At 41.5% G+C, this 27,685-nt stretch overlaps 1 protein-coding gene across 12 annotated transcripts in view; it reads left to right on the top strand.

Moving 5' to 3' along the window:
* Positions 1-27,685, top strand: part of LOC104924668 (rap1 GTPase-activating protein 1) — a 43,958-nt gene that overhangs the window by 4,943 nt on the left and 11,330 nt on the right. For 7 of the 12 annotated variants that reach the window (XM_019257018.2, XM_019257006.2, XM_027288735.1 and 4 more), the window contains exons 2-12: positions 4,558-4,593; positions 16,930-17,023; positions 21,595-21,630; positions 23,063-23,110; positions 23,541-23,579; positions 23,707-23,898; positions 25,454-25,557; positions 25,940-26,018; positions 26,115-26,168; positions 26,471-26,554; positions 27,538-27,638. In XM_019257018.2, the coding sequence (XP_019112563.1) occupies positions 4,558-4,593; positions 16,930-17,023; positions 21,595-21,630; positions 23,063-23,110; positions 23,541-23,579; positions 23,707-23,898; positions 25,454-25,557; positions 25,940-26,018; positions 26,115-26,168; positions 26,471-26,554; positions 27,538-27,638 (867 nt within the window). Of the gene's footprint in view, positions 1-4,557; positions 4,594-5,243; positions 6,086-14,918; positions 15,043-16,929; positions 17,024-19,539; positions 19,956-20,265; positions 20,714-21,594; positions 21,631-23,062; positions 23,111-23,540; positions 23,580-23,706; positions 23,899-25,453; positions 25,558-25,939; positions 26,019-26,114; positions 26,169-26,470; positions 26,555-27,537; positions 27,639-27,685 lie in introns of those variants that run through there. The other 5 variants (XM_019256991.2, XM_019257024.2, XM_019256982.2 and 2 more) reach the window with 5 other exon arrangements.

Here is a 27,685-nt window from a genome sequence, read left to right as displayed (position 1 = left end):
AATTGCAATAACTTTGGTGATGCTGTGACTCATCCAGCAACATCACTGTGTTAAAACTGCACTTTGTCCAATACTTTGACCAAATACCTGCAGAAGTAATGTCATTATGCAGCCTACACTGTACTTTTTGTATCATGCTAAAATTAAGGTGCTGAACATGATAGACAGTACGCCTGCAAAACATCAGCATGTTTAACTTGTCAGTATAGCCTCACAAGGGAACTCTTACTCTCGTTAAACCTAAGTGGGGTTTTAATGCTACAGTAATGATGTAATTGTTATTTTCCTTTCCTATTTAAATCAAGGGTGTATTCTTTAATGGGTGGATCACATGTGACCTTGTCGCCCCTGTGTTTTGGTTTGATTTGGGAGTATTAACTGGATGCAGACGAAGGACGTTGTGTTCAGCATGCCCTGTATGCGTGCTGGGTGAGCTGGGTGTAGCTGACCATGACTCGGACAGAATTTATTGTAGCTGTAGGGAAGAGAAATAATTTCTGTGCAAGCCCAGTTCACCGGGATCATGTTCTCAGCATTAGTTTCACAACATCAGTTAATACAAATGGCTCCAATTTAAAACGCCAGGACTGACCTTATACTTTGGTTTATATATCTCTTTTTCCTAATGAATATTAATGTCAGTGTCTTTAGATTCGTTTTTTTTTTTTCCCAGCTGAGGGAAACCTAAAACAGTGAGCATCTGGAAAGCTAAATACTGAAAGATTGTATTGAACGGCTGGCTGGATCGCTCAGACCTTTTAGGATAATTTGGTTTGAGATGTGTTTCTCTCCATTTGTAGTATCCTAAATTTAGACTGCTTCTTATATTTCAGATATAGAATTAGCACTGCAAGCACAAGTTACAGCAGCAGGATTGGTCGCTGAACAACAACAACAACAACATCAACAAACTCGGATGAATTTCCTCCGGGCTTACTCCGCAGCCTTGTCTGGTGACCTACTTGCCATGAGCAGTGTTGCTGACATTTGTAAAAGTACAGCAGCGAAGAAATTAAGAAATTATGAGCTGTGCTTAAAGTCAGATTAAGTTGAATGGACTAATTGTCACGGCTGCTGACACGGTGATAGCCAGAGGGTTTGTAGGACCCGCCTCGAGCCTTTTATCCCTCGCTGATGTTTGTTTCCATGGAAACCAGCTTGTGGTTGATACCTAGCTGAGAGTGTGGAAGAAGCATGAAAAACAATTTGCCAGTGTTTGGCTACCACCTCCTGAGCTGTAATTTGTTGCGTTCCTAAATGTGCTGGTTCATCTAATCTCTAAAAAACAACAAAAAAAAAAAAGCTCTGCACACTCTTTTTCACTGTGAGATTTAAATGTGCAAACATGACTCATAGCCCACAAATGCATTAGCACAGGCACATTTGTTATAGCCTACTTTTGTCCACCCCAAGTGTTGTTCTCTCTCAGAGACAGGGACAGAATAGTCTTTGTCTTTGCCGATAAGGCTGAGGGTTTGTCACGTATCGCTGTTTTCAGCTCTGCTGCCTCTTTATCTGTGACCTGCTCAGTCCAGGTATGCTTTGCTTTAGCAGTGGAATGTCTTTGTCGCGTTGCTGAGGGATGAGTTTAGTCTGTTTTAGATGGAGAAAGCAATAATCCAATGCTATTTAGGTGTACGGCAGTTTTGTTTAGTGATTGTTTCGACTTTGAGTGATCATATGTAAATTATTAGACACACAAAACTAAGGTTCAGATCATTTGTTGGATATAAAGTGCAATTAAGACAAGCGGCCTTCGCTGTAGCTTCTACAGTATATATTTATTTAACTTTATTTAGTGTCATCAGGCAGCCCTTCTTTAGTTTAAGGCCAGACAAGTACAATTTGTATACCTATGAAGTCTCATGTTTTAGATGAGATATCCTAACAGATCTTTGACACATATATCCCTTATCTATCCCAGCATGTCAGCTCTTTGGTATCATATTCTGATTTGTATCGTTGTATTGCAAATGTCCTATATTGGTTTTTGGTGTTTCAGTTTGGAGCCTTTATCCAATAATCTGGACACACCCTGGTTGATTTCATTTTATGGGAATTCCATGAAATCTGAGAATGGGTGAGCAGCACAGGATGAGGTTTAGAAAATGTTATTCTTAGTGATGCATTACGTATAAAAACAGCTCTCCCTCTCCTGGCGCTCAGCTTCAGCGAGAGCAGCAGAGCTGACAGCCCCCATAAGTATTTTGGCTCTCTCCCAACGGCCAGTATGCATTCCACTTAAGGTGGAGCTCTGATTTATCTGCACACACACGTGTCTGTCAGGGCTCAGCGAAACAACACTGGTGGTTAGATGTGAGATAGAACAGCACCACATGATCCATCTCAGTGTGCATTATATGTCACATGGAGGCTGGGAGTTCGAAAATGATGAGTGATCTTCTGCACTCAGGCGACATCCTTCTGTAGGCTGTTGATTCGTGACTCCACAGTTTAGTGAAAAAACAAACCCATCAGGGCCCGTTTCCTCTCACTAACACAGTTTTCTGAGAAGGAGGAAGTTTGAAGCTTTCATTTATCTTTTGAGATGTTCTCATAACAAAAGAAGAAGTACAAACATTTGGTCCCAAACAGTACTTTTACCTCAGTTCTCATAATCAATGAAAGGGTTTTTTTTTTTTTTGTATATGAATGAAAACAGGAACTTCCTCAATCAGCTGACTAATGTTTTTATGTTTTTCTAGTAACCACATTGTCAGGTGAAGATATCCATGGTACCCAAAATTGCTCAGATTTTTCCTCAAACACTACCAACAAGTCAAAGTTTTCAATTATCCTGTGAAATATCTCAAAATTTCGAGTCATTCATGGTTCCCAGATGATGTGTCCTAACGACTCTTTGCACCACCATGACGTTGACCGTTGTGGTTTTGAATGAAAATGTGTCATCAACTATTGGATGGACTGTCATGACATTTTGCACATTCATTCATGACCCCCTCAGGACGGATTGTCATAACTCTGGTGACCTTTTCATCAACATGTTGTAACATCATCAAGTCAAGATTGAAATTTGTCCAATACCCTCTAAACTAATAACGTGGCCTTATATTATCTAAGATGATGAACAACATTATACCTATTAAACATCAGCATGTTAACATCGTTATTATAAGTGCTACTGTGCCTACGTCCTCAAAGAGCCCCCACTCTGGAGACTCTCAGTCTTGTTTTTTTAATCCATACTTCTGATACAGCAAGAGTCACTTCTCTTTCCAGAATTGCTTGTTTGATCCTTCGGGTGTTGCTGCGTCATGCAAACTAATCATGTCCAGAGGAAGATGAGTAAGAGCTCTGAACTCCGGTGGCTCTACTGGGAGACGGAGGGTGGACATAAAGTCACAGGAGACAGGGCCAACAGCAAGGGGAGGAAAAAAACGACGTAAATGCAGCTTTGGGATTATTTGTACTCTGTGTTACCTTTCTGTTGTTTGGCCGTATATCATCTTGAAAGTTTCAGAAGGGTCAGCGTATGACAGCGTGGGCAGCTGCAGGAGACATACTGAACATTCCTTTTTTCAATGTGTCACCAACACCACCTATCACAATAGACAGGCCTGCAGCTGGGAGTCAGTCACTACAGTAGTAGTAGTAGTACAATGGCCCCGAGGATCCAAACACAAGGACATAACACAGAACAGAACAATATTTCAGAGAACATTTTGTGAAATGCTGTAGTGTTTTGACCTTCAGAGGAACCATACGTCAGTATTTAATATCCACTCCGTTGTTGCCAGTGAAGTCAAGTGCTGCATAACAAGAGAAGTGGTATAGAAGATATTTTCCGATTAAAAGGACGTATATGGTACCTTTTGGATAAATGGCTTTCTGGTTGATGAGCAGAGGGATAACCTAGTTTCTCCATGTATCACACATGATATTTCTCCTGCACACACACAGTGCCATCTATTGGCAGAAACAGTGCTCTGCAATCTCGGCTGAGGGATTTCCAGTGTTTCATAATGTGGATATCTGTTTCCAGTGATTACAGCTTAAACGTGTTTATCTAGAGTGACTTAAGGACAGATGATAGTTTACTCTTGACTGGAGGTGAGTAATGAGCCTCATAGTGCATACATTCAAACCAGGACAAGATTCATTTGGTCTCAGTAGACACAAGACTAGTAATCATCCTTTCATCCTTGGAGATGCTACTTCAACAGATGGCAGGAGTTATTTCAGGATAACGTAGCCCAACTGCATAACCAAGCGCTCTCACTTCAGTAGACTTTGTGTAAGTGGAAAGGACGGCCTCATTATCCTTCTGTGTTTTCCACGCTTAAAATTAAAACGAGTCTGGGAAAACTTTCATGCATGCATACAAAAAGAAAAAGCCTGGAAATTATTAGTGAGTGTGGGATTCATTGGTATGCCACCTGGTTCTGATGTACTCCAATTGTTCTTGCTAATGTGATAATTTCAAATTGTGTTTGTGTGTTTGTTTTTAGCATGTAGTCGACTTTTCTTAACACCAAACAAAGACAACCAGCATGTCAATAAAATGTGTTTTATGCTTCTTCTTTTTTTTTTTTAAAGAGTGGACAAGACCTTCTCCAAGGCCAGGAGCATATGGTGAGTTTCTTTTCTGCTTTTTATGTTTGGTCATTAAATCTGTTAAATTATCATAGTGATATGTTAGTTATTAAAAATGGATTCTTAAAGCTTGTAGCCAACTTGCTGTATATACCTCGCTGTATATATTTTATTTTATTGTATTTACTATTGCTTTTTTGATATTTTATTATGTATAGTTTGCTTTATAGTATATTTTTATTCTTATGTTGTCACTTGTCACTTTGTGTAATGCTGCTGCTGCACTGTAATTTCCCAGCTTGGGATAAATAAAGTCTATCTATCTATCTATCTATCTATCTATCTATCTATCTATCTAGCTCGCTGCTGTGGTGTTCAATGTCACTGACTCAGGCCGTCCTTCTGAGTTTTAAATGTTTGAATCACCTCACCAATTAGAGTGTAAGGATGATGAATGAGCCGGTGAAAGGTAGAGCAGATGGGCAGCATTGGGGATACAGATACCTAGTCCTTGCTGCCATCTCTGCAGTGCTGGCAAGGTTGGAGTACTGCTGTGAGTGGCACGTGAAAGCAGGCAGGGAGCTGAGCATGCACCACTCTTGCCACTGCAGATAGAGCTGAAACGCTTTAGGTGTGGTGACACGAATGTCTAGCCCTCAACCCCCTCTGTCTGACTGCAGCAGGTTAAACGGTGCCTCGCCGCAGTGTCATCACTCCTTCCCTCTGGAATACAGATACAGGAGGATCGCTGTTACCGGCTAGGCCTGCATTACTCAGCATAGGCTGGGCTTATTTGCAGAGACCTGCAGTCTGCCAATCGGGATGCCACTGCATCAGACTATAACAGAGCTACTGCAGCTCACGGTAAAGAGTACGAGGAGAGGCACTGGAGCAAAATAGAGGTGAAGAGGGGGAATCTAAAAAGAGGATACAAAACAGCACAGGAGATAAAAGAATTGTGGGCGTGAGGACGAGGAAAAAAGGAGGAAGGAAGTGAGTGGATGTGGTGACATGACATGGAGGAGAAAGAAGAGAACAGTTAAGTGTGATGTCTGCAAAACAAAATACATTCAGCAGAGTTCAGCAGAGTCACATGTGGTCCTCACAGCCATGTGCCTTTGTCAGGGTCACGCTCTTCTTCAAATCAAGGAGGAATTCGACACTGCTTCATGAATCTGGAGGATCCTTCCCACTGTGTTAATAGAACTTGAATTATTACATAATCATCAGTGTTCATGCCCGGCAGGACAGACCAATTTCTAACAACAAAACCCATGGTGCCAGGATGAAGCATCAGTGAAAGTGGCATCAGATATTTCAGCTGCTTTTACAAAGGATTCTTCACTTTAAGCCTTAAAACAAACTGGGACCGCAGTCAAAGTCTTCCTTCACGTACTGTATGTTGGACAGGATATGACTGGATATTAGAGAATACTGAGATACTAAATCGTCCGGAGACAAAACTGCAAACAGCACAAACCAGCAAAATGCCGTGCTCACCTTTCCGAATCGGAAGGCCGAGAAAATTCTGGTGAGTTTTGATGATAATCGCATGACTCCACAATCAATTCATAAAAATTTAACTTACCTGTCTGATGCATGTCCAAAAGCTGTATAATCCTTACTGGGGCGGCAATATATGGAGGATTTACCTATACCAATCAATCAAACAAATTAGAGCAATCCAAAGTGCTTTACAGATGACTGACAAGCTAATAGCAATAAGTCAGTACAGAAAAATGATTTGAAATTGAACACACACAAATAAAAATGATGAAAATGTAATAATAATTCCAACAAAAGAGAAATAAAGACACTGGCAAGTAAATTTGAGGAGGGATTAGAACATTTTAAAACACAGATACAGTGAAATAAATAAAAGAAAAAATGGCCATAAAATATTCAGTTTAAAAACGTTTGTGTTTAAAGATAGTAACACGTCCAGCTGCTTTCGTATCCTCAGATAGACTGTTCCGACCTGGTCCTGGTTCACAGATTGGAAGTGTGTCAAACAAGTAGGCTGGTGCAAGACTGACAGGTCCAGTGTGTAGGATTTACTGGCACCAAGCAGCAAAGTTGCAGATTGCAACCAAATGATCTAAAGGACTCATTCTGAGACAACAAGAATACATAATGATTTTTATTTTCAGGTGATTATACACTATTGAAAACAGAAGATTCCTGCTTATAGATACTCCTAAATCTCACACACTGGACCTTTAAAGCTTGCACAACCTGAACTTTCACTGAAATATTTTGGTTTTACAGCTCATCAACAGCAAGCTTATATTTAGCAATGCCAGGAATTCCTGGCAACTTTTTTTCTCTCCAATAGGTTGTCAAGGGAAGCTCATATTGACGCACATTGCTCAGCCGCGGCTCCTGCACTAATACTTTACCCATTCATATAGAAATAATAAGTTCTCGGAACACTGTATGCCTTCTCAGTGAGCGATGGCGCCTAATCTGTTGACTGTATTTGATGTCAAGACTTGTTCGGTTTTGATCTCTCCGCTCTTGTAGTTGATTAAATGTTAAATGACCATCTTCCATCCGGTCATCGTGGGTCATACTCAATAAACAGATGATCTTCAAGCCCCTGTCTCTCTTCCCTCCAGGGGAGGCCTGTAATTGGTTGTAATCCTGTCTTGCTAAGCTCCCCTGATGGGAGGAAATGGGAGAGGAGGGCTAGTGTGGATAATGGCTATACTGAGATGTATAAGAGCCTCTCTCTCTCTTTCTGCCTCTCCTACACTCGTACGAACATACATCCAGACGCCTCGCTGTCCTTTCAGCATGATGGATTATTGTGGCAGGTTGTCCCTTGTATTACTTCCTGCCTAGTGTGTAATCCCACTTTTTTTTTTTTTTTATCCGTGCCTCAGATCACCTGACCTTCATGCAGGATATGTCTGCACTTTGAAGCTTCCTTTGTGTGCTACTTTTGTTAGAGAGGAAGAATCCAGGTTAGATTTTAGAGCTCTTGATATCAGACTTCGCTTTAATTGCTGAAAGAAAAAAAGAATATTTTCTCAAACCCATCAGCCTATTTTCAAAAATATATATATATTGCTGCAAAGATTTTAAGTCCCGCTTGACTCAGAAGTGTGTTTTTCTGATTGTTACATCCCTTGTTTGTTTGAGCCTCACTGTGCACAATGATATTTGTGCAGAGTTAGACACTACGAGGTGATTTTCATCTGTTGAGAGTGAAAGTAAGTTTCTCTGTGCTCACCTTAAATTTGAATTTTACACATACACATATGACTGCCACCTTGTGTTTGCAGGTTTCGGGTTCCTTTTGCTGCCGTCTGGTCGTGTATGTTTTTCAGTCTCTCCTTCACTTTCCACGTCCAGAACGCTACTATATTAAGAAGGGAGAGTGATCAGTCAACTGGATGCAAGTGTGCCGATCGCTCTCACCTGGCGCTGCTCTCCTGAGCCTTCCTTCCTTATGTAGGTTTGGACTGAGAATAGACTTCTTAGGGAAGCAACTTATCTTCAAACTCTTCAAATGAAAAACACTTGCATATACAGAGATTCTAGATATTTTATGATTAATTAATTAAAAGTTTTTATAACCAGGTAATCTAAGTTTTTGTGGGAAAACCATATGAGACACACATTTTTTAAAATTCAAATCAATGCATTTTCTTCTGTTTTGTCTAAAGGCGATCTTCAAATCCGAGCATAGTAGTACAGCAGTGTTTCATGGTGTGTTGGATTTCGTTGGCATGAACCCTGTCCCCTTGTGGTAAAAAGTTGTGAACATTAATAAGTAAAATAATAATAAATTGGTCCTTGAGTCAGATAAACGGACAACTTCTGAACCTTAAGAGACTTTTTCTCATGTAGCAGTTTAGACAGGGACACGTTTTTTTTTTTTTTTTGGAGGGATCAAATATCTGTTGTTTTGCTCTTGGAGTGAGTAATAGTGTTTCAAAAAGTGGCTATTTTAATGCTACAGAATGACCTTGATATTTATTCCAAGTTGTGTGATGTGATCCGTCATTCTATTTTTATGATGCTGTCTAAATTCTAGGTCCATTTCATCCTTTGTGCCTTTGATTCTGCCCATAAACACTTAAGAGGTGTCACTGTAAACACTCCTCTGTTTGTGTTCACTGATTTCCCATGAGATGTCACTCTGCATCATCCTCTGTGTGTGTGTCGACTCCGCACATGCGCTTCGAAGCCGAGCTGGGTGTCAGTTTGCTTGTGCACGCTCGTCTGTGTGTGTCTGGTAGAGCGGACATAGTGAGAGAGCAAACTGTCACGCCCGATCAGACTAGACTGTCTCTCTGCGAGTCTGCTGCTGTCTGACCAAATATAGCACTGAAGTGACAAGCTCGCCCTGGGTTCTACCCGTCTCAATAATCCAAATCCTAATATGTCATCCACCATCCAGCACCAGCACAAGATGTCTTAAAGAAAATATAAAGCTCAGATGACAGCAGGCTGTCGGAAAGGTTGAGATGAGTGCCAGACAACTTTGACAGGACATTTCCTTTTTCCTTGATCTGATTCTTGGAGCTTTTCAGTGGCAAAGTTGTTCTGCCAGCTTTTTTAAAGTTGACTTCTTTGCCTTCAGACAGTCTAAAAGCAGCTGCAGTGTCTTCGGGAGACAGCGCCTGAGGTATTGAAGAGGCAGCCATGGTTTCATTGCTCGTGTTTTTGGATGGGTGAATCCATTTTAGTATAAATTTAAGGACGTGTACATCTCTCATCATGCTGAGGATGGTGCGGTAAGCCAGTGGGAGGAAGAAGGACTTTCTATGGCTTCACATGAGACGAGATTCTTTTGCACAATGCTGGTGAGACCTTACCACTGTGGTTGCTCTTGTCTTGATCGATACGGCGGGTGCATGCCTCACGGATCAAACTGTATGAAGTTTAATGTCACTGAAACGCGCCCGTGGCTCCTGTAGAGACCCTTTGTTGCTCAAAAGGCACATCTGCATGAGTGTGATTTCCCCCGGGGGGCGTGTTTCCAAGGAAATCTGGACAGTGACATTGTGAAAGGAAAAGCAAGCTGGAAATAGAGAACTATTGGCAGAGTGAACATGCTTTATTCAAAAACACCTGCTGTACCTGGCCTTTTAATGCATACTGAATATGGCCAGCTGTCATGGGGAGGTGTGGGCTTAAGAGAATCCATCAGGGAGTCTCCTCATGCATCCGATCCTACAGATATTTCATTATTCAGGATTCTTAGCACGTGGCGTTTGATTGTATGCCCATTTTTCCCAATGAATTCTGCAGTATAGCATCAAACATGTGCTTCCTTGTTCCTTTTAGTAAAAGCACTCTGTGTTTCCTGTATTGATAAAAGCTGCTGGATATGATTTCCATATCTGGCTGTTTGTACAAAAGGACTTTTAGAGGTATAGTTCCCTGGGGAACAAGCGCCTTCTCAGACTTATCTGCTTTGTGAATGTTCTCCAATATTTGCTTTTTCCTGATTGTGGCGAGGGGTAATTTTTATAGCCACAGGACAAAAAGACCCAGAAGGTTTCCAGAAGAGATTGGGGAAAGTTCTGGAGTATTTATTTATTCAAACTTTCTGCTCACATACAGGATAAGATCTCTAAATAAAGTGGGCTCACAAGGTTACATATCACACGCAGTATATTTATGTAGCTGGACTTCCACCAAAATTAAACATTTTTTGAGTGGAAATCAGATCTTTCCTTTTTTTTTTTATCCGAAAGAATTACTTTTGAGGCTCAAAGTGCAGCCACATATACACACAAGAAAAGTAACTCATACAAGCACTGCTGAGAGAAATGGTCTCACACCAGAGACAATCATCCTCCCATTTGTTTGAGCGCTTCAGGTCAGTGCGAGGGGGGGGGTCGGAAAAAGGATGGCCCTGAACGGAGCAATTCCAGGGTCTATTTGTGTGGTAATTCAAAGCACATGTGCTGCTCATATCTCTGGCTGTTGGAGGACTGATGGCAGGCAAGGGAGCAGGTGTTGCTGCTTGATGATGAATTTGAGAATATCTGAGCTCTTCAGTGTCATCACCGTAATATGTAATGACACAGTGGAAGCAAGATCGCTGGGCAGCACGGCTGAGTGTGTTGATGTCTGACCTCTGAATTCAATTTCCACGCACATTATAAACAGCTTACATGTTGAATAACTTGTGTCGGGGGTGGATGTCGACAGTGCTTATACATTAATCGAGGTCAAACCTCCCATTCAGTACGTGGATGCTGATACATTTAGATTTTTTTCAATAGAGAATTTAACCTTTTTTTTGGCCTGAGTCTATGTCCAGTCTGAGATATCTCAACTACTGGATGGCCATGAAGATTAGTTCAGACAAAAGATGATGACTTTCATGATCCCCTGACTTTTACTCGTGTGTCCCCGGCATTTTTGTTTTTTAGTAAAAAAATTCTGGATGGAAATATGGAGCAGATATTCATGACCCTGTCAGGTTGAATAAATAAACTTAGCCAGCCCATAACTTTATATCTAGTACCACCATCATGTCACAGTTAATTTGTTCTTTGATCGATTATTGCTACAAAACTAATGATGTTATTTTTCAGCAGGGAGTGCTGACCTGGTTTCGTGTGTGTGACAGCTTACACACACGTGCATTTTATAGACAACTGACAAATGTTATAAAGTGAATTTTCTATAGTTAAATGTGAAATAATATTACAGCACTGTAGCGTATCGGCTCTAAGGAAATGTCAGTCTGCATCATCGACAGCTGACCACATGGCTGGCCGTGATAAGCCACACACGAAGCATGCATGCAGGTAGCAGCAGTAGTACAGAGCAGTACTAACAAATGCAAACTTATTATCATGCTGTATACAAAACTATACTGTTGAATGATAAGATACCTTAGTTGTCAGTGTACTTATCCATCCTGCATAACAGTACAAACAGCTTTGGCACCGTTCCCGGAGAGAGTTACTTAAATAAAAACGTCTCTGCCTCAAAACTCTGAGGTCTTTAAATCCAATCTATTGTTTGAATAGCGACAGATCACAACATCATTTCACAGATCTGAAATTAGGAAATAAAGACAGGATAGCTGTATAAAAAAAACAGCTGCGGCTCATACCGCCGCTGCCAATTGAAGCAACTACTTACCACGTTGATGGATATTCCCATCAACGCCAGCTGTACTTTGTGTTTAGTCCCAATAACGAAATATTGAAACTAAGACCTGGGCATGGTGAACATTATACCAGCTGAACATTGTTATATACACTGTGCTCAGTACAGTCCCGAGCTGCTACCATGGCTGTAGGTTCTCAGCTCTCAATGTATTTGTGAAACTGCAGCGGTTCCAGTATCGCAACATATTTGTAATTTTATTTATATTATTAAAATAAGATTGTAAGACTCAGGTTATCAGCTGTTCCACCTGATCCATCCTGCTGCTTAAACAGGAGAGAATCTACTGTAAGAAAAAGAGGTCATAGTTATCATCACCCCCAAACGTGCTTACCTTTCATATTTGTTTCAAGGCCCCCTCTAATGTAACCCAATTACCCAGTTCAAAACAAGATATTAAAAGAAAAGAAGAAAAAAAAACGCTGCGTGATTATCACACCAGTCACAATCACAGTCACAGTTGGGGTTTAGACGTGCTGCAGAGAAATCATGACGGGGATGTAAAGTTTCTGCAAAAGTTAGAAAGCGTGTCGGCGCTCCTGCTTTGCCTTGCAAACTATGGGCTTGATTAAATACGACGATTTGTTTGAGGGCGACCGGAGGCGTGTTTTAACAAATCTAAAAACAGCACGCAGAACCTTCAGCCCTGCTGCATCCAACGTTTTGATTGACTTCAGTCGCAGATTCTAACACCTATAGACTATTTTCACCTAAAATATTTATCCTGCTTCGTCAGGTGGTGAAATGATTTACAGCAGAACATTTTCACCATCAACAACAAGTGTCTGTGAGATTTGTGAACACGTTTAAAATCTGGGAATCTGGCAAGCATTTTGGTAATTTTCTTAATTTTGTGTGGGAACGCAGTTAAAAAAAACGGAGGATAGTTGTTGGTAGCTCATGAATTCAGTCCTGTTTTTCAGCCAACACTCACGGCTCAGTGCTGCAGTTCCCTTCCCCCTCCTTCACCCCCCCTGAGGTCGACCACCTCTAATTAAATCTCAACCTGTGGGAGACACTGAGTGGTTATGCATAAATAACCATTCATTCATATTTCAGAACAGCAGCCATCTTGCCTGCTGGAGACCTCTGACATGTTGCCGGTGTATAATGTGCCTGTGACTGGAGTCCTAAACCTTAAACGGCCCTTTAGGGTCACTGGCTGGTCACACACAGCCTCCCACATATAGATCACACTGTCACCTTCTCACCAGGCCTTATTTTGTATAATAACACCAGAAGGAAGTTTTTATTTGTATAGATTCAAACAGATTAATGAAACGTGATGAATGATGAACACGCTGTTGCTGACTCTTGATATGGCTCGGCCTAATCCTTTGAGAATTATAAGATCCAGCTCGCTTCAGCCATTATTTCAGCTTGTGTCTTCGAATATTATTAAACTCCTCTCGAGTTGAGAAGTAGCTGCTTCAAAGCTGAAAGTGATTGAGGCAGAGAGAAGGTGGTAGATTGGGGGGGGGGATTTCAGGACAGCAGCAATTCTCCAAGGGATAAGGAGCGGGGGCTGGAGAAGGGAGTGACCACAGGCCATTTCACCAAGCTAATGGGATGGGAATCCCTGGCAGCGGGGGCCGGTCGGGAAGGGATTTACTGTGGGATTTTTTTAAAGAGGACACTGGGGCAGTGAGGATACTATCAATTTAAAAAAAACATCTATCTAAGCTCCACATGGCTCGGGATTTTCTTTTTCTTCTGCTATTGTTTATTATTTCATCAGCATGCAAAGAGTATTGAATCCTCGGCGATGTTCCAGACTGCCGTTCCAAAATGCATGTGGCTTTGATTTGATAGCAACCTGGCCGCGATGATCCGTGTTTAAAAAACACCACTCGGAGCACAAAAAAATCTGCCTGCTCTTATCCGATAATGTGTTTTCATCTACAAGCACTATTGACAAAAGCCCTCACAGACAACAATTTAATTTTCTAACCCCCTCTCTCCCCCCCACACACACACTGAGCTCTTCAAAAAAAAAATTGAACCTCCTAACATCTGCAGTCTTTGCTCAAGGATTTAAAAAAAGAGAGATAGAGAGAGATTATTGTTCTGCTACAGCAGGATGCTTGGACAAATTACTGCTAATCTGGACACTGTTAAAGTTCTGTCCGATGATATAATGCAGTTTTCTGAGAGGATTATTTGTTTTGTTTGTCACAATACACGGCTCTTAATGGTGCACAGTATGATGACTGCGCTGTAATCCCTTGTTATCTCTTCATGTCCAACACATCCAGCACACACACACACTCACACACACAAATATGATTCAGTCTGAGGTACATACTTGTCTAAGGAGTACAGATGAGTCGACACACTAGGATGTTATTTAGCAGGGATTTAACTGGAAAAGGCACTACTGGGTGATGTTAGACACAGGTCTGCTGGGAACTGTGGAGCTTAGTGGGGGAAACGCATGTTCACTCAGGATTGAATGAGACTCATTACAGTAATTAAAAAGCTTTCTCATCCTGCACAATAAGCATTAAGGAGGCTGCGATGCCTGTTCACCTCTGGGAGCTTAATGTTGGACATAATCACCTCGTTGGAGTCACGTCATAATGAACATGAATGTGCATGTGGGTGTTTTTATTTTATTTTTAATTTTATTTTTTTCATCACGCGTGGCTGATGCGGTTGCCACAGCAACAGCCCTAGTTGGCTTGTGAGGCAGCGTTGGGGATCGAAAGCAACCCCCCGTTACCCCAATCAGCCCTGCTTTCCTTTCTCTTTCTGAGCGGCAGACTTCAGTCGTCCCCCTACCCCTGGATGGATGATTTGGGGGGAGGGTTGGCTGCTTTGAAGGGGATGAAAGGTGGTGTTGATGGTTGGTTTCAGGGGGGAAGGGGTGGGTGGCTTAAGAGTTCAGGGTTTCGCGGCGAGTGCCACATCGTGTGTGTGCGAGCTCGAGAGCAAGCAGACAAAGAGGGTGGAGATGGAGGAAGTGACAGAGCGCATATGTGTGTGTGTGTGTGTGTGTGTGTGAGAGGCTGAGTGGGAGGAGAGAGGCTGAGGGAGGAGAGATCAGCGGCTGAGAGAGAGAGAGAGAGAGATGCTCACTGGGAGTGCGAGACAGTGTAAAGAGCTGAGAGTGAAGCCAGCAGGTGAACGACCGATGGAAAGCAGCAAGTGAGCTGACTCAAGCTGAAAAGAGAGAGAGAAGAGTAAACGGAGAGAGAGAGACAGAGAGAGGAGATAATTGAAAGAGAGGGAGGGAGTAAAACGCTCCACTCGAGGAGACAGTGAGTCATTTTGCCAGAGTGCTGGTCACTGTCCGGACTTCCCAGGGAGGGAGCGCCACAGCCATAGAGCTGCCACTGCCAATGAGTAAGTTTGCTGCTCCGCTCCACGAAAGGACACGAGGTCTCAGAGGTGACATGCTGTGACTTTCTTCACGCGGCTGATTTCTGTGCTGCATCGCTAACCAGCTGGGGTTGTGTTATGTAATTTGTTGTGGTGTTGGGATGAAGCTGTGGCTTAGAGCTTGCAAACTGATTTGCAGGAGGGCTTTACGTGGTAACATTATACACAGAGCAGGCAGGTGTATGTGTGTGTGTGAAGAACAGTATGTGATGCTGCACATCATGCTTTCTATGCAGAGCAAGTTTGTAATGGACCTGGACAGCACATTTCCTCTGTCACTTTTAGTCTGATGTGTGTTTTGATGGTGTGTTTTGTACAGTGTGTGCCACAGACAGATCTTTAACAAGCTTTTCCTTCACAGGACTGTGTCTGTCATGCATCCATCTATTGTGCATCAGTTCTAATTAAGAGTTCGGGGCAGCTGATGCCCTGTCGTATCCTGTTCTCCCATGGGCAGAGCTGCTGCTGGGCTTCCTTCATGTTTATTGAGCCTGCTGCTGAGGAAAAAGGTTCATATTTACAAGTGTTAGTATTTAATTTGGATGATGCAGGACCTCCCTTGATTGTAGATTCATTCGTTGTGTAATAGTGTTGTATGTTAATGATTCGCATCCTCTGAAATCTAATTTTCCATCTTGGTCACTGTCTTGTCTTCAGCAGCTGTTTGTCTTTTTTACATCCTCAGCATCAGTCCAGCTCAATATGTTCCCAAATATAACTTATCACTGTGTCTGGACAGACAGCCGTGTTGTCTACGTGAAAAGAAAGAAATTATTTTGAGGTCTTTTGAGTTCAGGAGTTGTCCATTTTGTCTCTTCGAGTTATTGAATAATATTTACATCTGCAGCTCGGTGCCATTTGCACAGCACCTTGTAGTTATAGAGACGTCATACATATTTTATTATGGCTGCTCGCGCTTTCTTTGATCATTACAGACAGGAATATACTTTTTTTTTTTTTTACTTCACATTATGTACTGCTTCTCGATGATTTCAGATCCACTTTCATGCTGATCGATCACTCGCCGTGTTTGAAATAGATTGAATTAATCAAACAAATTGAAAGCCCGCTGTGCAAACTGGCACGTTGTCAGTGTCAATAGAGCTACATATTCAGCAAGAGTATCGATCAGGGATCCTGTGGGGATAAAGCCGCCCTGGTAGAGATATTGAGTTTTAGAGCAAAGGATGCGTGACTGCTCAGTTTTGCATTAGTAATGTGTTACTCTCCTGGTTTGAGAAGAGAGACGATCTGTTTGAATAAAACGTGAAACTATGAGCATTGTGCCCCTAGATCCCTGAAGTGTTTGTGAAGAGTGTCTAAGGTACTTAAAGAAAATGAAGAACCTACACAGAGGAATATGATGTGATATCTTTTGGGAACGACGTTCCACAGTGAAGAAATCATATTATTACAAGTGTCAGACATAACTTGTATGTTCCTAGACGGATATGAGAGTGAACATTTTGAGTGAATTCAGGGGAGGTTTAACCCACCACCAGGGCACTGCAAAATAGATGATTTCCAGTGAGAAAATAAAGGATAGCTACAGTTCTTGAATCATTTATGGAGATTTGAATCTGAATTTCAGCTCGTATTTCTGTGTCGTCTCCCATTTTGTGTGTCTGGAAATACCCCAAAAAGAATAAATACATTTAATCATACATTTAATAACACTCTCTTTCTCTCTCTGGCTGTAAGGTCTTTCAGAAAACCGCTCCACAGAAATGTATTCTGTTGCTAAATATGACCAGCAACATTTCCCCGAGGCGTCACCTTTTTGCTTTCTCTTGATCTCGAACTGCGTGACCTTTTCTGACCGAGCGTTCTCTTGCATCTCTCTGATTGCAGGAAACAAGATGGGAGTGACCCCCGAATTTCTGCAACACTAGAGCCCCAGCTGTTCCAGCCTACACTCACATACACCTCCTCGCCATTCAACAAGGTAGGAGGAGAACAAGGGAGGTGGGGCAAGGGGGGGGGGTTTGCATTTTGACCTCTGACCTTATCTGATGGACCTCTGTGTGACCTTTCTTTCCGCTCGTGAGGTGCCTCTGCTCATCTCGTCTCTACACCTGCTTCTGTCTGGATGCACTTTCTCGGTGTTGCGTGATGCGTTTAATCTCTCTTGACTTTTTTCCGCTTGCAGTGTTACTTTAAAATTTTTGATTCTCGTCTCCTTTTGTTTAACTTATATAATTAGAGTGCGCAGAGCTCCCGAGTCTGGGATGATTATGTTTGCCTGATTCAATTAATACAAATCTATTTTTAGCAGGAACTTGTCAGCATGATGTCAGACAGTTTCTCGATCCAAGCTTAACAAGAATTATTTCATCAAAGCAAAGAAAATACAGCCTGTCTCAGCAATTGTCTTTTTTTTTTGTGTCTCCGCCGTCATCTAACATATGCCACCAATATGGAAAGCCATTAATGATTAATCGAGTCTCTGTGCGGGGTTTCGATTGTTATCCGGTTTCGCTCCAGCGTCAGTTAAAAATCAGCAGCTATTTTTGACTTTTTATGAGCGTAAGCTCAAATTCCTGCTCATCCAAACTACATTTTCTGTCACACACTTTGTAAGATTCATTGTTAGAAGATCTCACTCATTTTTTTGTTTTTATCTCCGGTTCACTAAAGCAATTTCCAAAGATTCCACCTCCATCTATTATTCCACCTTTCAGAGAAAGTCATCCGACTAAAGACTAAATTGCAGCGGTTCTAGACGCGGAATAAAAAGAGCAGAAAGTGGAAATGATTAAGGAGGAAATCATTTCATAAAACTATTTAGTCTGTCACAGTGCCTATTAAATCCATCTTACTGTCAGACTCTTCATGCCCACCTTTAAGAACATCTTATTGTTAGAAATGAGCGACTAATGAAAAAGGGGGCGGTAAAAAAAAAGGGATATTTTGGAGGAACTGAATAAAGCCGAGCTTGCGGTTGGTGATTAAAAGTACGATACAATCTCACTCACATCAGATTGGATTCATAAGGTCTCCCCACACTTTGGATGGAGCTTACACTTCTTGCAATCTGATTTGATCAGAGTAGAGCAGTGGGAGAGGGGAAGGGAAAAGGGATTAAAGGAGAATTTGGAGATTGGATTGTTTAACCATCACTCCTGATCCCCGCAGCATCTGTAGGTGCTTCAGACTTACTAGCTACAATTATTCAGGCACGAGGATGGGATTTGTGAAACTTCTGTGTGTGTCTACATATTTGCATGTCCCTGAGAAGCAGCCAGGAAATGCCCAAATAAAGATATTCCAAACTTGGCTCATAAATATTCTCCCCACGTTCCTTCACAAACTTGGGTAGATACAGAATAATGTATAACTGCAGTCTAACGTGGTGTCGTGTTGTATTTCATATTACATCTCCGAGAGGACATTTTATTCGACCCCATTTCACTTGAAATCCAGCACGAAATAAAACATATCTAAAATTGAGCTATGGTAATGTGATGTACTGTAAGTATGATAAGGGCTTAGACTCACAGGAGCATATCACTTTAATCAGAGCCCTGCGAAAAAAAAAAAAAACAGGTCAATCTGCAATTAACCCCACCAGGTCTTATGGTCACTGCCTGATTCAAATCATACTACTGTACTGTCAAATTAACTATGCTGCATATTTTCTGGGAGAGAAACTCTGGCACGCTGGCAAACCCCGTGCTTCATCAAATAGGTTAAAACAACAGCTTCGGGACACACACACACACACACACACACACACACACACACACACACAACGAGAACCCATATATGGTCATAGACAGCGTTGCTTCCCTATTTTGGGACGTGGTGGTTTCTAATACAGACATGTTTTTGTTGCCTTAATATCCAACTTGTTTTTCTCAGAACTTACACCAATCAGACCGAATTCTTAGAGTAAATTTGCGATGACAGTGAGTTCCTTAAGCAACCTTAAATAAGCTGGAACAAAAAAAAAAAGAGAGAGATACTGTGCGTCAAAGAAAAAGACATAAACATGTGAGCTCCTCCATCCCTTTTTGATATTTCTCGGTGCTATATAAGTCATAATGAGCTTTTTGTGTGTTCCACCTGAGAAGTCTGGAGCACAGAGGAGGTCTCACACATTTAATTTGCCTCTTGTCATAATGACGATCCTATTAGCTCTCATAATAAAAGGTCTCAGCTCTAACACCTGCGCTGTATGCCGGGCCTATGTCTTCTTCCTGCAGATCCACACGGCTCTTTCTGCTGTGAACGTGCCTGCAAAATGTTTTTCTATCTAAATAAGATTATTTGCTTTTCCCTTAAAAGGCTGCTGTTTGTCTGCACTGTGTTTGTCTTATATCTCCTTTACCCATTTCCATATTTTCCCCTACATTTTGTTTACAGCTGATGATCTGTTTGTTTGTTTTGGAGTTTAGTGCAGTAGGACTGCCCACGTATAGATGAACAGGACTCCACCTCTGGCTGTGTGTCAGCCTAGATCAGGACAGGGTTTTGCGATGACTACACTTCAGGCAATATCAGCTTCCTTTGCATGAAACCTGAGACGTACACTTGCTGATAATTTTGTGTACTTAGAGCACAAGCTGGGAGAGCCTGCGGATCTTGTCTTCAAGCTTTTTTTTTTCTGATCCAACACTTTGTCAGTCATGGTTGCAGTCAGCGGGGATGTAGCTTTACCTCGGGTGTCACAGTGGGACACAGTCAACTGTCTGCCATTTGACAAAGGCACAGCAGTCAGAGAGTGAGTTGGTTTAATCCAAACCTGTTGAAGTCGGTGGAGTCGGATCATCTTTTAAAGCTGCAGGACTGGAAGTTTTTTAAAAATAATGGCTAAAAATCAAGACGACCACTTCAATGCTCCAATGGTGACAAAGGCAAGATGGAAGAAACCCCAAGTAAGTAGCTTCACTGTAGAGACATGCATCTAGATAGAGAGGGAATGTTGCAGTATTTTCAGCAGAGGCTTGGACAGCTGCATCTCCAAATTGAGATTAAAGTTGCAGATGCAACACGTGACAGTTCACGCTGCTTGTTTTTTGATGAGCTGAAGAGATATAGAACATTTCTTGTCCTATTATCAGCTTTTTTTTAATGTTAACAAACAGAAAACTTTACAAAGTTGGGTCAAACATACCCGTGCGTTTTAGTGCTGTATGTCATGACGTACAGTTTCATGGTTAAAGTAATGTAGTCCAAAGATAACATGTAGTTCAACACTACGGCTCCTCTTGTTCTAATCTCTGGTTAATGTTGTTGAAGCCGGGGTTATTTACTTTCAGGGTTTGTGGCTGACTATTGTTTGCACATGGTGGAGGACTTTACTCATAATCACTCTGAAAGCTAAGACAAGATTGCTCTGTACACAAACTGTTTGACTATGTCAGGCTTTACAGGCTGAACCTTCCAGCCTTTACTTACAGGCTGACGTTTCCATGGACTCTTAGTAGTTGCAGCATTTTCCTGCAGCAGTTGGTAGTTAGTTGGAGTCGTCATGCTTAGTTGATGCATGCAGGTTTGTGTCCACAGATGCATTTGAAAGCTGGAAGAATTAGGCAGGTGTTGTTGTTTTTTTAACGTGGGAAAGCCAAGTTGGTCACACATGACTGTTTAACAGTGTGACAAACCACAAGGGAGAGGCAAGAGATCACATCAGGTAAAATGAATTTAAATAAATATAAAGGCTGAACTTTGACAGTGCTGCAACAGGGCGACAGAAAATGTGTGCCTCGCTGCACAGAACAGAGTAATGGGATACGTTTCCTTTAATGACAATGTTCAATATTTGGCAGAAATTATTTAATATTTGGGGGGTCCTGGGAACACTGGGGCCTCAGAAGACACAGTTAATATTGTTTTATCACCTTGAAATGTCATTTTCAAATTTTATGTAAATTGCCGATAGACATGATTTTGAATAGATGACAGATGTCCGCTACTGAAAATGTCACATTACTTCTATTTTGGGTGTCAGTGTTGACAGTAGTTTGACAGACTGTATTCCCTGAATTCTGTTTTCAGTGTTTTTAACTTCTCTGTGGTCTAACATCACCATGTAGAATAACACACTGTCACTTTGACACAAAAACAGCATGCATAACCTATATATAATACATGAAATAATTTCTTATTTGGTGCAATAACAATTCTTAATGCTCTTCTAGTGTTTGGCCAAGAGAAAGGTTACCACTTTAATATTTGTCCTACATTTTAGGTTTTAATAAGGTCAGGAGGGAAAAAACAACAGAACTCTTCATGGTCACCAGTTAGGTTGTGCTTCAGAGAGAACACCTGATGTCCAAGGACACTGGCTACTGACTAGTAATTAAAGTGTACCTGAAGGCATAGTGCAAGGATAAGGCCATTCTGTCATTAACAGACACAGAAAACAATAAGGCAAGGTCAACAGAATACAAAGCTGGATGGTCTGTGACGAGGCTTCACACGATACATGCTGATCAGGGTTGTGCTGTAACAATGAACCTCAGCAGCCAACAAACAAACTCAAAACATCTCATCTTACTCTCCTCTCTCCAGACCACAGATTTTTTTCAAATGATTGAAAAGATGCAGGTAAGATGATGCATTGATCTTTATATTTTGTCCTCGGCTTTCTCAGCTGTACTCACCAAGCCACTAACCAAAATCAGTGTGCCTCTTCCTAATTCTGCAGCACTTTGGCCCTCTCCTCGGCCACAACACCTTTTGTACAGTCTGTACATGGGAACGACATTGAGTCTGGTGGTTACAGAGGAGAGTTGTCACAGCGTTATGTGTGTGTGTGTGTGTGTGTGTCAGCGTCTCTTTTAACATTCTGGTTATAACACTGGCCGACAAAGCTGTGAGCTTATTATCTCATCACAGAAACTGTCTCCTGGCTTCTGAAGCCTTAAGAAGGATGTTTATTTTAACAGTTTTATGATGGAGCTTATCAAAACTCCTAATGTTTATTAGCAATTGTCGCATCAGCGATGAGTACACATTGTTTTCAGATTTTAATTACAGTCATAAAAGGCTTTCACATTTGGCAGGGTACCTTTTCATAGCTGAATATTTAAATAAGAAATATTCCTCTCACGCAGGGAGTGTTTTTACCTCATCACATCTATCTTATGTATCGTCTTCTTCGACATAGCGCTGATTTAGTATCACTGCATCTCTTTTTCTGCATTCACTCTCTCACATACATACACACCTCACAGGTCCAACTGGTGTTTCAGTGTCACTTAGTACCTTCTTAATCCCCGGGGGTCTCATTATTACATTTCTCTGTGTGCTAGCAGACTTTTCAGGCTCTCCCACATGCCTGCTCTTTAGCGTCTTAATTGTCTTTCGGTATCTGTCCTCAGTGTCTGTAATGTATCTTTTTCTGGATCTTTCCATCTGTCCCTCTCTGCCTCTGCTTTGTTGCCTGCTGCATATGTCTTGGGAAAACTGTGTTGTTATATAACAAAGTTGATAATCTTCTCCCAGTGGAGTATTTATTCATGATTATTACACTGCTTTGTATAGATTTTTTTTGTACGTTTAATATAACACTGTAATAATTAGTTGATAACTCAATAGACAGAAAAATAATCACCAAATTGATTGATTGATTAAACACATTGACCATATAGGTTATGTTCACACTTATTAGTCTGGAGTGACCAGTAAAGTTTCAGATTAATTGATTAATCAAGTATTTGTTGTATTCATTTTTAATGCAGACATGTCAGAAAGTGTTGTTTTCAGCATCTCAAATGTGGAGATTTAATGCTTTTCTGTGTTTTATATAATACTAAACAGAATATTTTTGGACTTTTAGAAACTCAGATGGACATTCTTCTCTCATTAATCGATTTATCTAGAAAATAATCAGCCTGTTGATCTATAATGAAAATAATCGTTGGCTACAGCCCTGGTTTATCAAACGATAAGTGTTTGAATGTAAAAGCAGCTGTGTCCGTGTCTGAGCATGACCCTTCTCCCTCTGGTTTTCTTATCTCACCCTCTCCTATTGTAGGGCAACAGGATGGATGAGCAGAGATGCACCTTTCCTCCCCCACTCAAGGTACAACTCTCCGTGCAGAGACAGCATTATTTACACGGCGTGGTCATTGTCTCACGTCTGGCTTCGCCATATCTTGCTTTGCCAGCCAGCCTGATTACTTCAGCACAGCGTGGCACGATATTATTCATATTCATATTATTCACAAGTCGTGCCATCAGTTTTGTACCAGCAGAGGTGGTTTGGATACAGAATTATACATCCACTGATGCTTTGCTCTGCAGATGGAGAAATCTAAGTATTATGCTGATGTCAGACTTTTGATCAAGCAATGCATTGATTCTGATGTACTTGCCAAACTTGTTTTCCATTACATAACAGTTATGTAATTACTCGGAAACGATGTCCCCTGGGATTATAGAGTTGGACAGTGCGGTGGTTATTTTTATTCTTTGATGAGCAAACAAAGCTTTTTTTGCTTTATTTTCTGCAGACTGAAGAAGACTACATTCCATACCCAAGTGTCCATGAGGTAGGATTATGATGTGCTGCACCAGCACTTTTCCACCATGTTTGTGTAATCAGTTCATTTTCATGCTTGTCCTGAAATTACTTTCTGTTCTGTTTCTCAACCTTTGTTATTTTGCATTTTGGGGCAGGTGTTGGGCAGAAAAAGTCCCTTTCCTCTCATCTTACTGCCACAGTTTGGGGGTTACTGGATTGAAGGGACCAACCATGAGCTAGGTGACACAGTGGACACCGAACAGTTGCAGCCTCTGTCCCCGAACACCCGCACCAAGCTGGAATGTAACACAACGGCTAAAATCTACCGGAAACATTTCCTGGGAAAGGTTAGACACCTACAGAGAGTCATGTACTGTATATAATGTACCTTTTTTTTCATACTTGATCTTTTTATTGCTCGAAAAAACAGAAGAAAACAATATTTGTGGCGACCTTCTATGAAAACACAATATTATATTTTATTTATTATTAATTCTTTCCACTCATGGATGCATGGTCATTATTTCTGAAACCATAATTCATTTATAGGTTTCACAGAAGAAATTAAATATATATATATAATAAAAATCTCCTTCTCACCCCGGCGGGGTGGTATCCATGTCATCCTCAAGCTCGGGTCCTCTACCAGAGGCCTGGGAGTTTGAGGGTTCTGCGCAGTATCTTCGATGTTCCTAGGACTGCACTCTTCTGGACTGAGGCTTCAGATGTTGTTCCCGGGATTTGCTGGAGCCACTCTCCCAGTTTGGGGGTTACTGCCCCAAGTGCCCCCACTACCACGGGGACCACACAACCCTTGACCTTCCACATCCGTTCCAGCTGCTCTTTCAACCCTTGATACTTCTCACGTTTCTCATGTTCCTTCTTCCTGATGTTGGCATCAGCTGGGATCGCCACATCTATCACCACTACCCTCTTCTGCTCTTTGTCCACCACCACTATGTCTGGTTGGTTAGTCAGGACCTGTTAGGTGCTTCTATTCCATACTGGTTGCAGATGTTCCTGTATACTATCCCAGCCACTTGGCTGTGCCTCTCCATGTACGCTGATCCAGCTAGCATCTTACACCCTGCTACTATGTGCTGGACTGTCTCAGGGGCATGTAAATATTTGTTATTCTTACACTAAATTCCTGCTAGCAGATTTTATAATTATTGTTTCCCAGAATGTCTTTAAAATTGGGCAAAACCAAAAATATGAAAATATGATCACATGTGTTTTTTTGTGATAAAATAGTGCATCTATATTTTACATGTGTTATCTCTCCAGAAACTGGACGCAGCAGTTTGTTTTATGCGTTCCTAGATCTCCTTCCCATCTTAGCTTCGCTTGCACATCTTCATCTTGTCCCTGCTTTAATCTTGATGAGTTACTTTCCAGTTTTTCCTCTCTTAATTGTTATAAATATAATGTCAGGGACATCCAATAATCATGTTTATTCAGCAGTAAAGTCAGATTTTAAAAGATGCGTTCTGCTGAAAGTGATATTACCGAAGTCACACTCATAAAGGCCTTCATAAGAGCTTCCTTCCTCCTTTAAAGAGCCTCATTACTCTCGTAGAATATCGCTCTATCAATTTCACTTCTTGCTCATTATCGTAATGAAATGAATAAGCAATAAGCGAATCCCAGTTGAGTGAACCGCTTACAGCAACCAGCCTCACTGTTTGGCACCTCATGCACTGTTGCTAATGAAGATGCATTAGGCTGTGCCACCTGTTCTTACACACGCATAATAAGAACAAATTTGATCTGCCTGTAGCGGAGGAGCAACAGAGGAAGAAAAGGTTCTCAGATTGGATAGATATGGGAGTGCGTGTGCGTGCGGCGTGCACTCTGTTCATGACAGACACTAATGGCTGTATCTGTGCTCTGTGCCCTCAGGAACACTTTAATTACTATTCAGTGGACAGTGCCCTTGGACATCTGGTGTTCTCTCTAAAGTACGATGTGATTGGTGACCAGGAACATCTCCGTCTCATGCTCAGGTAATGTTTATTATGCAAGAAATTGAACCTTTAAAATCTGCGTTCTGCACATCAGCATCTGAAGTAGTAAAGTAGAGTTTTTTTTTGCCCAGTGTTAACTGGATGAACACATCCTCCCAGCACGGATGTTATCATAAGAGTCATAAAGCTGGAGAGAGTGTCAACAGTGCTGTCATTCCCACAGCAGAGTAACAGATGGACTATTTAGGCCAGCCAGTGGGTGGGGATGGAGAAAGGCACAGAGGGAGGGAGAGAAGTGAAATGAGGCGAGGGTGGGGAAGTTTGATGATGGTCCATACCGGATCATCTCTTTCCTATCTGTAATGTTCTGAGAAATATTGCAACACATTATATGGCCTTAAGTGTTTTATGACTTCACCAGGAACAAGCTGAAAACCCACCATGATGTGATTCCAATCTCCTGTCTGACAGAGTTCCCCAACGTGGTCCAAATGGCCAAGGTAACACGAGTTGTTTTTGTTATGCTGAGACTGATCTGCAGTGACGATGTCCAACCACATTCTGACATTTGTTTTATGTCTTTTTATTAAATCAAGCTTGTCTGTGAAGAGGTCAACGTGGACCGCTTTTTTCCTGTCCTTTATCCAAAAGTAAGATCTGGTTTGATTTGTACAGTTGCAGCTGCTGTCCTCTTTTCCAGTGCCACATATCAGACAATCTAAATTTTTTAAGCCTGTCTTAAAACAATAATCTAGAGACTGTAGGAAACACTGCCCTCGTACTAAAACACTGAATTTGAAAGATACATGCTTCGTATTTGTAACTTCAGATACATTTTATAACACAATTTTGAGGATTGGCACTATGGATTTTATCTTCCACCACTTACATGAGTAGCATCTTAAAGGCCTGTCCTTTAATGTTTCTTGTTATATCTATGTATTTTTTACAGGCTTCAAGACTTATTGTCACCTTTGATGAACATGTGATAAGCAACAATTTCAAGTTCGGGGTCATTTATCAAAAGTTTGGACAGGTAAGCGATAAAGCCCGGCTCTGTCGACGTGCACCCTTTGTATTCATTCCACGAACAACGAGCATGTACAAAGAAAATGTAATTTCGGATTTCCTCAAGGAAGCTGATTATGCTCAGTCCTCCTCAGTTTTAATTATGCCTTTCAGTGCAGTCCAGTCTCTGTGGTTGTCTTCAACACTCCCTCTCATTTTCTGAGGCAATCACAGCCCTCTTGTTTACTGTGAGGCAGAAGAGCTATTGAATGCTTTGCTGAGGGCACTTGTACCTTTGAATGAGAGACCTCAGTGTGTAGAGATCTGCACTGTTGATCCCTTAAAGCCTGCGGTAGTTTAAATACAATGTAGATGAGCCAAGTGCCGCCTGAAGAAGACAGTGAGGGCCCTCTGCTCACCTTACTGGACATTCTCTATTCAGGAGGGGTGCTAAATGAAAGGCGTGATGGTGAAGTAGGCATATCGCATATGGAAAAACAAAAACAGAAATACTCAGTAAGCTTCTTCTCGGGCATTGTTTCCATTTGTACATGTGGAAGCAAGGCGTTTGTGTTCACACCACCACTCCACTCCCTGACAATAGATAATCAACAGTCCGTCACAGATGATCGTTATCGCACACGTCCGTATTTAATCCTTCTGTTGTACCTACCGTCTGTTGTAGTTGATTAACGCCATCCATATAATCTCAAATGCAAATGCAGCGTGTTTGAAGAGGACTTCACACTTCACTTTTTTTACTGCATCCTGTTATCGACCCGATGATGAGCTGTTGCAATAAAACACACCTCACGTAGAATCTTCTCTAGTATGCAAATATTACCTCTTGTTATCACCTTTGCTTCTCAGATACTGTCATAATGCATGCATAAGCAGTGACCGCTACACGGCCTATTTTACAAATCACACTCAGCACTTTTTAACTTGTAGCCACTGAAATCATTTTGTCCTCCAAGCCTTGATGTTTATGACTTTTTTTACTGGTTACAGACATCAGAGGAAGAGCTGTTTGGCAACAGCGAAGAAAGTCCTGCCTTTGTAGAATTCCTGGAGTTCCTAGGAGAGAAAATTGAGCTGCACAACTTTAAAGGGTGAGGATCGAATGTGTGGTTTGAAGGCACTAAAATATACTCCACGA

This window comes from Larimichthys crocea, chromosome XV (assembly GCF_000972845.2).
Source record: "Larimichthys crocea isolate SSNF chromosome XV, L_crocea_2.0, whole genome shotgun sequence".
Taxonomy (NCBI): domain Eukaryota; kingdom Metazoa; phylum Chordata; class Actinopteri; family Sciaenidae; genus Larimichthys; species Larimichthys crocea.
This window is presented reverse-complemented; position numbering and strand designations above follow the sequence as displayed.